Below are 14,830 nucleotides of genomic sequence, written 5' to 3' on the forward strand. Positions count from 1 at the left end.
GAATTAGTTTGATTACAGGCTAATTCCATGTGGGCTGCCTGTGCAGGGGTGACATGTACCACATTGAGGTAAGGCTTCATTAACATGGAAGATTGGATCTCTATGTGAAGATGGTCCCACGAAGATGTCTAGAGTTCAGCTTGAATAATTATACAACGGTCCATTATATTTTAACTTTGTTCATGGGATGTGAACAAACCTGCCAAGGTCAGCTTTTATTGTACATGCCTAATTATTCTTAAGACAATGGCAGGCCACATTTCAAAACTCTGTGGTCATGAGTAGATACATCCACAGTGCAGACAGGGAGCCAGTTCTACGGCCTTGTCCTGATAACGGAATCAAGCATCAATATATTTTGAGAGTAATTTGAAAGGATCCTTGCAGGTAGGTAGCATCCTCATATCCCAGCTGACCTTGATCTTCCAGGTGATGGAGACTGCAAATTTGGACGGTGTTGTTAAAGAATCCTGGCAAGTTGTTGCAGTGCATTTATAAGTGTATACATTGCTTCCAAGGTGTACTGGTAATAGAGGGAATAAATGTTTAAAATGGTGAATGTATGCCCATTAAATGACCTTTGTCTTAGATGATGTTGAGCTTCAAGTCTTATTGGAGCTTCACTTGCCCAAGCATGGATAGTAATCCAACACACTGCAGACTTGTGCCTTGAAATGTGGAGGACAGGCATTGGGGAATAAGGAATAACAATAAATGTTTAAAATGGTGAATGTATGCCCATTAAATGACCTTTGTCTTAGATGATGTTGAGCTTCAAGTCTTATTGGAGCTTCACTTGCCCAAGCATGGATAGTAATCCAACACACTGCAGACTTGTGCCTTGAAATGTGGAGGACAGGCATTGGGGAATAAGGAGATGAATTTCTTGCTGTAGAACCCTGAACATCTAGTGGATTCTTGTAGCCACAATATTTATGCGGCTGATCCAATTTGTCACATATCTGGTCAATGTCAACCACCAGGATGTCAATGTTGGGGGTCCAGGGAGACTCAAGTTTAGCAGTTTTGTTGAATACTAACTAGGGATATTTAAATTTTCTTTTGCCGAAAATATTCATTACCCCACAATTGTGTGAAGTGAATGCTGATTGCTACATAACAATTTAAACTTAAGCTTTGTCCAGATCTTGCTGAATGTGGGTAGAGACCACTGCAATACCTGTCAAGATATGAAAGGAACCGAACACTTGTTGTCAGTGAATATTTTCAGTCATGACCTAATAGAGAAGGTCACTGATGATCTTGAGCTGGTTCAGCACAAGACACTACCCTGAGAAACTCCTACACTGATTTCTTAGGATAAAAATCACTAATTTCTTAAACTACAACAATTTTCATATTGCCAATGATTCCTACTAGTTGATATCAGAGATAATGGGAACTGCGGATGCTGGAGAATCTGAGATAACAAAGTGTGGAGCTGGATGAACACAGCAGGCCAAGCAGCATCTTAAGAGCGGATCAGATGAAGGTTCTAGGCCCGAAACGTCAGCCTTTGTGCTCCTAAGATGCTGCTTGGCCTGCTGTGTTCATCCAGCACCACACTTTGTTTTCCCTATTTGTTGAGTTTCTTTTCATTCCCCACCCCCTCACCCACAACTTATTCCAGGACTTTTTCAAATGCTATCTTGATGTCAACGTCAGTTACTGTTGCCTTAAATTGGAGTTCTGCTCTGTTGTGGCTTCAACTCCATTCTCCTCTCTATATCCTAAAATCCTCCACGCACACATTGATCAAAAAAAAACACGCAGCTTTGAGCATTTTCAATGACTAGACAATTTTGTGGGGTGGGTGGGTGGGTGAAGGGAAGAGAAATAATTCACAGATTATCAGAAAAAACACCACCTATTGTCTGAAATGGGAGAAGTATCATTTTAAACATATTTTCCTTTGTTCCAGTTTCACCAACAAGCTGAACACCCTTACAGTATCCACCCTTTCAAGTCCCCTCAAAATCCTTTCTGCAATAAAATCACATCATTATTCTAAATTCTAACAAGCACCCTGTTCAATCTTTCCTCAAAAAGGTAACCCAGGTAATTCCAGAAAGCTGAATTTTCTCTGAATAACTTCTAATGTAATAGTAACGCTTCTCAAACAAGGAGGCCAAAACTATGTTAATCAAATTTGCTGATGCTCAGACAGAAGTTGAGAACATTCAATTTCACTTCATTGGACATACTGAAACTCATTTCAGGTACATTGCCCATTCATTAAAATTGCATTGAAATGAAAAACAATAAAAGAGGAAAATTACCCCAGAGGTCCAACTTTAATTAAAATATATTAAAAATCTATTTCAATGCATTTCAATGCTATTTCTAATTCAATTCAATCCTAAATTCACATCCTCACCTGTTCAAAATCCTGTCAAAAGTTGTTGCAGACACAAGGGCTCAAGCTCAAGAAACGATTTGTCCTGCATCTGAGGGACTGCGGCATTTCCCTTTTTCCTTAGCATGATATGGTGATGTAACTATGACATCACTGAACTAGCAATCCAAAGGCGCAAGGTAATGTACTAACAAATATGATCACAGAAATTGGTGAAATTCAAAATTCAATTAATAAGCCTGCAATATAAAGTTAGCCTCAGCATTGGCATGGATCTGAACTCACATGTAGGCCAGATAAGACAAGATTGGTCAATTTCTTTTCCCTGAAGGTTAGCAGTGAACCAGATGGGTTTTTACAACATTCTAGGCATTTCAACATCATACCATATTGTATCATTCCCACTAAAATGTTATGTCCCTGCTACTATCATTACTTTCAGAGCTCAGCTCCTTCCTCAGGTATAAAAGGCACAGATGTTATGAGCAGAAAGATAACAACCCTAAAACTGCCTGCCTCTTGTTCAATTTTGTCAAGTTAGGAAGGAGATTACTGATTCAAATGCAAAATCCATATTCCTTTCAAGACATTGTCCTGAGATCATTAAATGTTTTATCAATGTATGCATGAGGTGACATCTCAAGACAGGCAATACATTTTAGTTGTGAGGTCTTGCATAGAATTTGCCTATGTTTTAAACTGTGGTCATGTTATTTGAGCGAAACAGAACACATCTGCAACCACACAAACACAGTGGATGAATTAATGCACGAGTGTGACATTGTCTGTATGTGCATCCAGTTCTACACCTTGTTAACTCACAATTTAAAACAGAGATTCCAAGCAAGACCTCACAACTAAAATGCATTGCCTGATCCGAGATGCCACCTCTTGTACACACTGATAAAATCTTTAGTTATCTCTGGGCAATGTCTTGAAAGGAATTTGGATATGGCATTTCAATCAGCAGTCTCTTTCCAAACTGATTAAAGTTTCAACGAGACACAGCCAGTTTGAGGAATTTTAACCTTTTTCCTTATAGCTTCTTTGTCTTATACCCTTTCTCTCACATTATGCCCGAGGAAGGATCTGAGCTCCGAAAGCATGCGTTTTCAAATAAAACCATTGGACTATAAGCTGGTGTCTTGTGATTTTTTACCTTGTCCACCCCAGTCCAATACCGGCATCTCCACATCATGATTACTTTCTGTTTCACAACTAATATTTCAAGTCCATTCTAGTCTTTAACAACATGTACTGAAAAAACATCCAGCTCGAGTTCACCACCATCACTCAAACACTTCACCATCTCGGATTTGTCACACAGCTTGTCCAAAAGGGAAGGTTCCTGCAATTAAATATCTGGAAAACAAATTTGTCACAGTTCTCACCACAAAATGCAGCAGTGTATCATTTTGATTCAGAGAATAGCAGTTACTGTGATAGTAAACTCAACCCTTTCTGGAAACTCAAACACAATACAGGCTGAAACTTCAATGTGATACAGAGACTCAAAGTGCCAGAGCTAACAAACTAAAGACCCATTTACCACCCAAAATGAACATTAAAAAATTTCCTTGAAAATGAAGTCGCAGGTAGACAGGTTAGTGAAGAAAACATTTGGTGTGCTTGCCTTTATTCGTCAGTGCACTGAATATAGGAGTTGGGAGATCATATTGCAGCTGTACAGGACATTAGTCAGGCCACTTTTAGAATACTGCCCTCAGTTCTGCTCTCCCAGCTGGAGGAAGGAAGTTGTGAAACTGGAAAGGGTTTGTAAAATATTTAAAAAGGATATTGCCAGGGTTAGAGGGTTTGAGCTATACAAAGAGGCTGAAAAGACCAGCGCTATTTTCCTTGGAGCATCAGAGGCTGAGGGATGACCTTATAGAGGCTTATAAGGTCATGAGGGGCATGGATAGAGTGAATAGTCAAGGTATTTTCCCAGGGTAGGAGAGTCCAAAACAAGAGGGCATAGGTTTATGGTGAAAAGGGAAAGATTTAAAAGGAGCAATTTTGTCACAATTTGGTACAATTACAACATTTGAAAGGCATCTGGAGGTATATGAATAGGCAAGGTTTAGAGAGATATGGGCCAAATGCTACTACGTGGAACTAGATTAACTTAGGATATCTGGTTGGCAGGGAAGATTCAGACCAATGGGTCTGTTTCCGTACTGTACATCTCTATGACTCTATTATACAGGGCTATTTCAAAGTGCAATGATTTATTCTCAATGTCCTGACCAATCTTTATCCTCAACAAATGTCAGATTATTTGGTCATCAATTCATTGCCGTTTGTAGGGTGTTGCCGCACAGAAATCAGTTGCTCTGATTCCTACATTACACTCCCCAAGATGGCTCACCTACAAAAGTACTTCACAACTTTAATGCTGCAAAACGCCTTGAGACCAGCTGAGATTATGAAAACCAAATGATTTCTTTCAAAAATGTACTTTTTAATCCTCTGTGTTAATTTGCTAAATGTAGACTAATGGAGTGGTAAAAAATTCATATGACCATTGAATCATGGAAGGGGATAAAAATCAGGAGTTGGGAAATTTCACACGCAATTTTTCTAACTGAATGACAAAGGAAGAAATGAGGAGAGAGAAAAAAGGTCCTTCCATTTTCATAATGACAAGGAGTGGCTTCACATGATGGGACCCAGACAGACAATTATGCTATTAACTAAATAATGCTTGGAGTTCACAACCGTAATATTATAAACTAATTCCTTAACTGAAAAAGAATACCTAGGTGATTCATCCAACGGTCAGTCTAGCATTTTATTTGCAAATGAATGTGGAATTTTCATAATAGAGTTCCAAGTCACCTCAGCTGACAAGTGGTTCAGGAAGCAGGGCAGGGAGATCTTTAGTCGGTAATCTACTGTGATCTGATTATGCTTCCAGCTAGTACAATTTCAGTCCGTCTGCATCAAACTACATTTCCCAAACTCCAGTCTAACAACAACTTGTATTTCTAAGGCACTTCATGAGAATCTCATGGAACACAATTTTACAGATATAACAGAACAAGTGACTAAAAGCCTGGTCAGTGTTAAGTTTAAACACAAATCTTACAAGCTCAGCAGTAAACAGAGATGGAGTGTGTAGAGAATCAATTCAAAATCTGAGCCCACAGTGGTTGAAGGAACAGCCATAACTGTTGGGGGCACATGAAAATCAGGAACAAAAATAAAACCAGAACTGAAGGAGAGCAAACATCTCAAAAGGATGTAGAAAACATTAATCAGAGAGTCACTCCACCCCTCAAGCCTGCGACAGTCAGTAAAATAAAGGATTATTGACCTGATTACTGCACATTCCAGTCTAAACTTTTTACCCTTTGCATATTAAATATCTACATTTGCTTTAAATATATTCAGTCTCTTTCCACAAAAAAAGTGGAGGCAGAGTTCCAAGGATTCAAGACACACTGAGAAAAGAAATTCTCATGGTTTAAATGGGCAACCCCGTCTTTCGAAATAGTGACCCCTAGTTCTAGATTCTAAAACGTGTATCCCACATTCTCCATGTCAAGACGCCTCAGGATCTCATATGTTTCAGTCAGTTGAAAGAGTTTAGCGCCATCGCGGTGTAAGGATTTGACGAGAGGGAAAATGTTAGATTGAGGCCTTCACGGAAGGGGAGCCAATGGAGTTTAGAGGATGCTCGAACAGGACTCAACGGAAGCTAAGATGAAGGACGCAAGCAAGGGAAGCATTTTAATACTTTAATACTTAAGGTAACAAGGACATGATGAGCGTTTCAGCAGAGGGCCTTGTTGAGGGAAGCAGCTGTGGGGTTGGGAACTCAGCTCAGGATGAGAGGAGACACGAAGTGGTTCAGCCTCAAACAGAAAAAGACGGACTCAGCCACAGAAGAGTCTGTGGCAGGGAGTGAAGACAATGACTCCAGTCTTGAGAAAAAAAAACGGAAAATTCTACGTATCTAGAATTTGGGCAGAGTTACAAAAGTTGTCACTTTGATGAGTTACCGCTCACCAATTACACCCATCTCACTCTTCCAGGGCAGAAGTTAATTTCAGGGCAAGTCCTGGGAAGATTTATTTCAACATTGTGTTACTTGAGAAAACTAATCGATTAGAAATAATTTGGCCTTTCGCGTGCTAACAATTGGTCAGAAATGTTAGAGTCATAACGCATCATGCTAATCACAAGCCTCGCTGCACCGCAAATTTCAGTCATCCTCAATTCCAGAATAAACATATAGCACATTACTTAGACGTACTAAATTGCAAACGAAACGGCCGCACCCTAGAAAAACAAAATATTCCGGAAAATGTAGCGCTGCCCTTAAAGTACATTCAAACCGCAGCTTGAAAAACTCCGCCATCCGATCGGCACAACAGCTCTCCTGAATTTGCTATTCAAGTTTCCAGACAAACAAGGATAGCAGCAAAGTGAGCTAATCATACTGCAAAAAGGTACTTTCACATTAATTCATTCTGTAAGGAAAATCATTCCCAGATTCTGTTCTCAATCGGCATTACATTTGTCGCAAACTCCCACTCAAAAATTCAATTTAGAATTTTATTCCCAGAATTTACGTTACTAGGTGATTTCTCAACAAACGAGCAACCCACACAACGTCCACAAAATACCCAATCTGCCTTTCTTTTCAACTCCGTCGACTCCAGTGAACAGGAGATTACGGTTCTTGCATGTAAAAGCCCTAAAGATTTGGATAATTTCGTACATCCCACCGTCGTGCTGTTTATTTGAAACCATCCCCGCAATGAAGTTGTTTACTGCTGTATTAGATGCTCCACGGTGGGGGTAAATGTTTCAAAACAACCCTGGTACACAAAAGAGCCCAATAGACATTCAGGTCGCTGTCTAGCTTTTGGGATGAAAGAAAACTACTACAAATGTTAAAGGTTACCAATTAAGGCTTTTAACTCAAGGTGGAAAAACAAAAATATTTTCCATGCACCCAGTCCTGTGTAACTCAGAATTAGGCGGGCAAAAGGGCTCTGGTTCGGAAAGCTTTAAAATCTTAGCATGGCTTCGCAGTTCTAGAGACGGTTTTCTGTGAAGAGGGGGTGGAGGGATCTGCCGGACTTTCTCCAGTTAAGAAACTCCGATACAGTTCCAAATCAGCCATAAGTTCACTCTGCAAGTAGAGTCTGTAACTATTCTTCAAACGGTTATTTTTGGGTGCTGATAAACCCCAAACATTGTCATAAAAAGAACTGCATTCGTACATTTTCGGGCACATTGTGCGTGACTTGATGCACCTTTCGCTAAACTCCTTTGTTATCAGTGGACCGAGGAGAATTCATTAAGTATTGTAACACTTCCACTACCAACCAGCTCAATGATTTAGATGTCTTCCTGGAACTACGGCATAGCTGTTGCAGAGCATTTAGTTCTATGCACTAATTTCGTTTCTTGTTTCACTGCAGAATCCCACCACCATTGTCATTGTATTTTCCCAAACGAAACTCGCTTACTTGCCACAATTTTCTGCGATTAACTAAAACTTATACCGATAATACCTGTATGCATTGGTGACCTCGTTCACTTTTCTACACAATGCAAAAAGTTAAAATTATGTTGCACAGAGTTTTCCCCCTTTTCACGGTGCAAATTAAAAGCTGCAGAATTTTTGCCCTCTGTGCAGAATGTGGCAGGAAGCACTGAGGGTCGCTGTGCGCAAGCGCGGGGGCTGCGGTCCAACGTTAAGTGTGAAAGCACTATTTGGCAGAAGCTGCTTGCGGCCCAGTCTGCAGCCCTGCACATACCCCTCCCGTCTCGATTGACTCTCGAAACCCCTTTCGCTTAAATGTACACAAAACACTTGGCCCTTCTTGTTCCCCGCTAATCATCGCTCCCTTTTACCTTTGCATTTGAGGCGGCTGCAGCTCGGACTGTTCCATATCGGTAGTCTAGTGATACAAAGTGCACGCCATGACGCGTTATTGTTGCTGTCGTCTTCAAAACATAGAAAGGCTGCAAGTTTTTTTTTAATTGGAGGCCGGAGGCGGGGGAGAGAAATAAATGCTGGAAGTCCGCCCAGTGGTTGCGAGCTGTAAGGACCGAGTCATCAGCCAACACTGAGGCGCCTTTCTGCTACCGGGGCGGCCATCTTGGGACCGGTATGTGGTAACTACGGCAACCGGCTACGGCCGGCAGAGGGCAGCAGAACGGACAGACAACAACTGAAAACACACTGCCTCCAGGTGTGCGCAAGTCTTTATTTTCATTTTCCATTGTCCTGACCTGAAGTATACCAACTCTAATATATAAATTCACTGAAATTATTTGAGTGGGAAGTAACAGATCAACGGTTTTCTTTTCCAGAAAAATAAAACGAATCGGCTGCCTACTTTTTCCAACCGTCATGAGTTGTTTTTATGTAAATCGCCTCAAGAAGGGAAGCTTCCGCCGTTTCAAAAATCAAAGTAATTAACCTCCCAAGAAGTGTGGCTGGACTCGAAACGTTAATTTTACGTCCCTCTCACCACAGAGGTTCCTAGATCTGCTGAGTTTTCCCAGCAATTTTTGTCATTTATTTCATGTAAGTTCCAGACGAAGGGGTTATGATTCATAAATGAATTGATTTGTATGGAAGGGGTTGGGGGGGGGGCGGTGTTTGCTGGTGGAGAGCAATCCTCCTCTATATGGTAATTGGTGTCACTGTGTCAGGCTCTGCTGGTCATTCAGACACCAACTTGTGAGAAAGAACCAGCTGCAGCTTTTTGCTGCCAAGTGCGACGGTTACAGCCACTCGTATACAACCTGAGTGAAATACATGTTACTATCCTCCCGTACAATGAAAGCTGCGCAATTTTGTTTTCACTTAGCTCTGAATGAGGGAGAATACGGTGTTGCTAGAAAAGTCTGGTAGTACAAAATAAATATGTAATTAACAGGATGGGTTATGATGCAAAGTGAAGTCATTCAGCTGTACGACACTCCCTCCCTTCTATAGAGCTGCATTTTAAAAAAATCTTTAGGTGCCTATTCAATTTCGTTTTGACATCCCTGACAGTATCAGCTCCCAATTTTCTTTCTTGAGCTAGCTACTTCTGGTGCTGTGGCCTTGACTGTGCTCCAGATCAACTATTATTCTCATCAGTATTCTGATTTGAATACTGTTTGGAAAGCAAGATGCAGTCTGCCCTCTGGTCCTACTCGATCGCCTGACCATTCCTTCTTTGCCTGTCCACCCAAGCTACAGGATGGTGATATTCCAGCAACATACAATCCAACTTCACAGATGTACTGCAGAGAAATAAGCTGCTGCTCAAGCTCTGAAACCCCAGAGCTTGAGCTGCTTCAGCTGACCACACTTCTTGAAGATGTGTTCATCCAATCATAGAGTCAGAGATGTACAGCACAGAAACAGAGCCGTTGGTCCCACTCGTCCATGCTGAGCAGATATCCTAAATAAATCTAGTCTCATTGCCAGCATTTGGCCATTATCCCACTAAACCCTTCCTATTCATGTACCCATCCAGATGCTTTTTAAATGTTGTAATCATACCAGCCTCTAACACTTCCTCTGGCATCTCATTCTATACCCTGAGGAATATCCCAGATTTTGCACATGAAACAAGAATGCATTAAATGGACTGAGGTGTCCAACCATATCAATGTAGACTAACTGAACCTAATAGAAATAAACTTAAAACTTATTAAAGACTTGTACAAAAGAAGGTTGCCAGATACTAATTTATCTGCTCTTTATCACCAAATAACGAAATTAGAGAAAAAAAATCGGGGAGATTGGATATATTTGTGGCCACTCTCATGGAATCCCTAAAGTGTAGGAAGAGTTCATTCGGCCCAGTGAGTCTGCACTGACCTTCCAAAGAGCATTCTTTCCCCTCGATTTAAACTGACTAATCCACCTAGGATGCTGCCAATGGTGCAACTTAGCATGGCCAATCCCCTAATCTGCATGTCCTTGGACTGTGGGCGGAAACCAGAGCACCCGGCAGAAACCCATGCAGACAAGAGGAGGACATGCAAACTCCATACAAATAATCACCCAAAGCTGGACTCAAACCCAGGTTCCTGGTGCTGTGAGACAGCAGTGCTTAACCACTTTACAACCATGCTGCCCTCATCCATCGTCGATTCATCCTTCCTGTGAAGGAATGATCATTTTGAAGCAGAGCCATACAGTTTTGTTTAGACTTTTGTGTTTTTCTCAGTCTATGGCTCCAGGAACAGAAACTCCCATGTGGTCAGTTCTGGAGAAGAAAAGCATCCTTATGGAACATTTCATTGCTGTCTGAAAACTTTTGGATTTAAAGTAACTGAAAATGCATTGTCCTGTTGACACTCATGTAAGCAATGTGATGGGCACGTTCGAAAAAAGTTGAGAGATAACTAGGAAAATGCAGGCCTGTTAATAAGTATGCAAAGTATGAAGTTTTGAAAGCAGCAAACTCAAAGTAGAGAATTGAAACAAAATTAAATGAAAATGGATAATCACAGCCATGTCTTTAAATGTTAAAATGAAGCTTAACAAATGATTCATGATAGATCTAATTCATGGAGGCTTATCCAGCTCTATCTCACCACCAACTGTATCAAGCCCTCTCTATTGTCACATTGCACATTCACCATTCACTCCTGGATGAATAGCAATTTCCTTCAGTAAAAGATGAGAAGCCCAAAGCCAATGTTTTTCAGACCCTTCAACAAGCTCCATGCCTTGCTGGAGAGCAGAAATTAGCTGGGTTGGGCAACCATAAATGTTCAAGAATTGATCATTATTGTAAGGAAGATTTATTTTGCTACAGATAAGAATATAATAATTTCACCATTGTAAGGAGGCATTGTCTACAATAACAAAACCAAATGTTTACCTTTCATAGCCTCTTGACTTAGACTATACAATGCAGTTGCTAGATTCTCTGGACAAAGACGTCAATGTCTGCTATTTTTCTTTTGTCTCTCCACAGGTGTTATATCGTGAATCAGCAATAAACCGGTTGAATGCTGAAACAGGCTTAAGGGGCTAAATTCCCTATGTCTGTCCCAATGTTCCTAAAGCCGACATATTACTGTAATAAAAGCATAGTACTGCAGATGCTGGAAATCTCAAACAACAGAGAATGTTGGAGAACCTTGGCATGTCTGGTAGCATCCACAAGAGAAACAAAATTAACGTAGAGTCTTCAGAACAATTCACATTTATTAATATAAATTGTTTCTTGTTGTTCATTTAGATGTAACAACCCACAATCCCAAGCCAAATAACCAAACCAATTAGCAGGCTTGATTTTAACCCTATCTGCTTGCTCAACATAACCATCCTTTTGAATATTTAACTTGTAGGGTAATGTGGGAAATATAGCAGCCCATTTATACACATCATCTCCCAAAGACAGTAATGCAATAATGAGTAGGTAATCTGTTTTTTGTGATGATGACTGAGGGATAAATATTGACCTGGATCTACAAAAACACAAAATTGGCATAGAAGTAGACCATTCATCACCTCAGCATTTCATTTCTCATTCATCAGTCTGTTCTTCCTCATTTTCAGAAGAGAGCACAGAATATCTGGGAGAGGCAGAAAATCAGGCATGTGTGTACAGTTAATTCCATCTTGACAGCTCTAGAGGAGGAGAAGATATTGTTAATAAGTCAACTCCCAGCATTGCTGATCATAGGATATGAAGAGGGGAGGGTTTCCAAGTTACCTGGTGACAGAATTATACATTACACTGCTACATGGCAACAACATTCACTCACTCATTGACTAAGATAACAGCCAGTCACCTTGTCAGTTCTGATTCAAGTTTTCCATCTCTCACAGAATGGAACGCTTTGCCTGCAACGGTAATAGATTCGCCAGCTTTAGGTACATTTAAGTCATCATTGGATAAGCATATGGACATACATGGAATAGTGTAGGTTAGATGGGCTTCAGATTGGTATGACAGGTCGGCAACATTGAGGGCCGAAGGCCCTGTACTGTGCTGTAATGTTCTATGTTCTATTTACTCAGGAGGAGATACTTCACACTATTTATGAACCATAGTGCAATGTATGCACCTTCTGTCAGCTCTTGTACACACTACTTGGTGCAATCAAAGTTAATTGGTTTAACAGAGGATGAATCAACACAACAGATGAGTGGAACAGATGGTGAAGATGTATTTAACAATGGAGGTTCCTGTCAGAGCGCAGCCTTGTCCAAATTCTGCTCTGTGTAGAATAGACCCCTCTCATAGACAGCTTGGGATGCAAATGCTGTCTCAAGCCAGCAATGAGGAGGACGACTGTTCTGAACAGCAGCATTAAATGTTTGAGGTTCTGCCAGGTTTTGCAGAAGCCCCGCACAGGACTGGAGAAAAATAGAAGTCAATCTCCATATCCCAGTAGGCCATGAGTTCTAATTCATGCACAGAGCAGCAGCATGACAGATTTCACTTGATCTGCTGATCTTTTTGTCCAGTAAAGAATCTGGTCATAAAGGGAACAATGCACCTGCATTGTGGAAACTGATATAACAAAGGGACCATAGGACTGAGGAGCATGCAAAAGGAAGTCGGGGACCCATTTATTTGGCCAGACGAAGTTAAAGGGGAAGGCTTTTGCTACCTTCAGGCTGCTAATCATTCAGAAACTTAGGAGTTGTGGGAGGTAGCCTAATGTGCAGTTGTTAGCAGTCTCCAGGCAGTTAGGACTTGGAAGAGGTGTTGAGGAGCTAAGAAGATAGTGGAAAGCCACAGAGCCTGTGTTGGAGAGAGAGGAGCAACAAAAGAAGGTGGCTTCAAAAGGTTAAAGTGCTGCAGTTGGTTTTGTTGAGCGGGCAGCTCATTGAAGCTGCATGGGAAATTCGATAGCTGAGAAGAGAGCAAAGGAAACCAATGAGCAGTACTTGCTGAAAAATTGAGGTTTGGAGAAACATGGGATCAGTGCCGACTTACCAAAGCAAGCTGCCTGAAAAGGAGATAGTAGGAACTGCCAGTGCTGGAGAATCAGAAATGATTTCTGAACAAGGGTCCAGATCTGAAATGTCAGCTTGCCTGTTGTTCTGATGCTGCCTGGCCTGCTGTGTTGATCCAGCTCTACACCTTGTTATCTTTGCTTGAAAAAGAGCTGGAACTGTGCAATCGGTAAGCGCTGGAGTTCAGCCCAAGAATCCAAGGGAGCATAATCCTAGCAAAAGAGATTGAGTTGTCAAGAAATAAGCAGTTGTTAAGACAGACCAAGTTGTTAAGTCAGATCATGTAGAGTAGCATTGAGGAACTTTCTAGGCTAGATCTTTGGAAATGAAGACCTAAAATCCCTAGTGAAGGAGACAGTCTTAATTGGTGGTGCATGGTGTCACTGGCATGTGGGTGGATTCCTGAGAAATCCATGGGATTTGCTTTGACTGTAACAGCTATTTGTTAAGCTATCGAGCAGTTTGTCTGTTAATCCACATTTACCTTGTGCTAATTCCAGATGTTGAAGTATGTGTATGTACACATATATGGTTGTTTTATTTTTCTAATTTTGTACAATAAAGTTTATTTCATTTGTTTTAAATCATGGAGTCTTGTCGCTTTATTCACTTAGTAAGTACTCAGGATCTCAAACTTAATCTAACAAAATGAAAAATAGCGTTTGCTCCCTTGCCAGATTGTAACATGATTTGGCATGATCATCAGGTATTATAACAATGAAAAGATTGGGTACCTGCATGGTACCTTAGACACAGCATCAATTAATTCCATGCAGGCCCTAATCAATGATCTGCATTCTCAGAAAATTACTACTCGAGGAATGGGGTAATCCTCAATTCCATTCAACCTCCGTTCAATATTGCACTCAAGTACAGTGGAGTGTTCTTTGCCTCTTGGCCAGTAGAAAATGCAGGTGAGACATGAAAAGGGAAGGATGAGGATATGAAAGTGAAGGTTTATTTGGAGCATTTCCACTCCTGACTCCCTGTCCTGCTCCACCATTCAGAATCTAACATGCTGCCTCTTATCTCATAGACCGAATCTGTTTGTACTGACATGCAGGTGAGCAGCCTTAGACAGGGATAATGGGAACTGCAGATGCTGGAGAATTCCAAGATAATAAAATGTGAGGCTGGATGAACACAGCAGGCCAAGCAGCATCTCAGGAGCACAAAAGCTGACGTTTCGGGCCTAGACCCTTCATCAGAGAGGGGGATGGGGGGAGGGAACTGGAATAAATAGGGAGAGAGGGGGAGGCGGACCGAAGATGGAGAGTAAAGAAGATAGGTGGAGAGAGTGTAGGTGGGGAGGTAGGGAGGGGATAGGTCAGTCCAGGGAAGACGGACAGGTCAAGGAGGTGGGATGAGGTTAGTAGGTAGCTGGGGGTGCGGCTTGGGGTGGGAGGAAGGGATGGGTGAGAGGAAGAACCGGTTAGGGAGGCAGAGACAGGTTGGACTGGTTTTGGGATGCAGTGGGTGGGGGGGAAGAGCTGGGCTGGTTGTGTGGTCACACCCCGCCCCCGCCACAA

General features: G+C 41.4%; 1 protein-coding gene and 1 long non-coding RNA gene across 5 annotated transcripts in view; one reads left to right on the forward strand and one right to left on the reverse strand.

The window, feature by feature from the left end:
- The window catches only part of map3k4 (mitogen-activated protein kinase kinase kinase 4), a 194,010-nt gene extending 185,515 nt beyond the window's left edge, over positions 1-8,495 (reverse strand). For 2 of the 4 annotated variants that reach the window (XM_048535980.2, XM_059648418.1), the window contains exon 1: positions 8,228-8,495. In XM_048535980.2, the coding sequence (XP_048391937.1) occupies positions 8,228-8,265 (38 nt within the window). In that variant the 5' untranslated portion in view covers positions 8,266-8,495. Of the gene's footprint in view, positions 1-7,884; positions 8,000-8,227 lie in introns of those variants that run through there. The other 2 variants (XM_048535982.2, XM_048535981.2) reach the window with 1 other exon arrangement.
- LOC125454780 (uncharacterized) lies at positions 8,066-13,799 on the forward strand. The gene is made up of 3 exons (XR_007248095.2): positions 8,066-8,568; positions 8,690-8,906; positions 11,305-13,799. It is a non-coding gene; the product is annotated as an uncharacterized LOC125454780 (long non-coding RNA).
- Positions 13,800-14,830: the final 1,031 nt, after the last annotated feature.

This window comes from Stegostoma tigrinum, chromosome 9, assembly GCF_030684315.1.
Source record: "Stegostoma tigrinum isolate sSteTig4 chromosome 9, sSteTig4.hap1, whole genome shotgun sequence".
In the NCBI taxonomy this organism is placed as follows: Eukaryota; Metazoa; Chordata; class Chondrichthyes; order Orectolobiformes; family Stegostomatidae; genus Stegostoma; species Stegostoma tigrinum.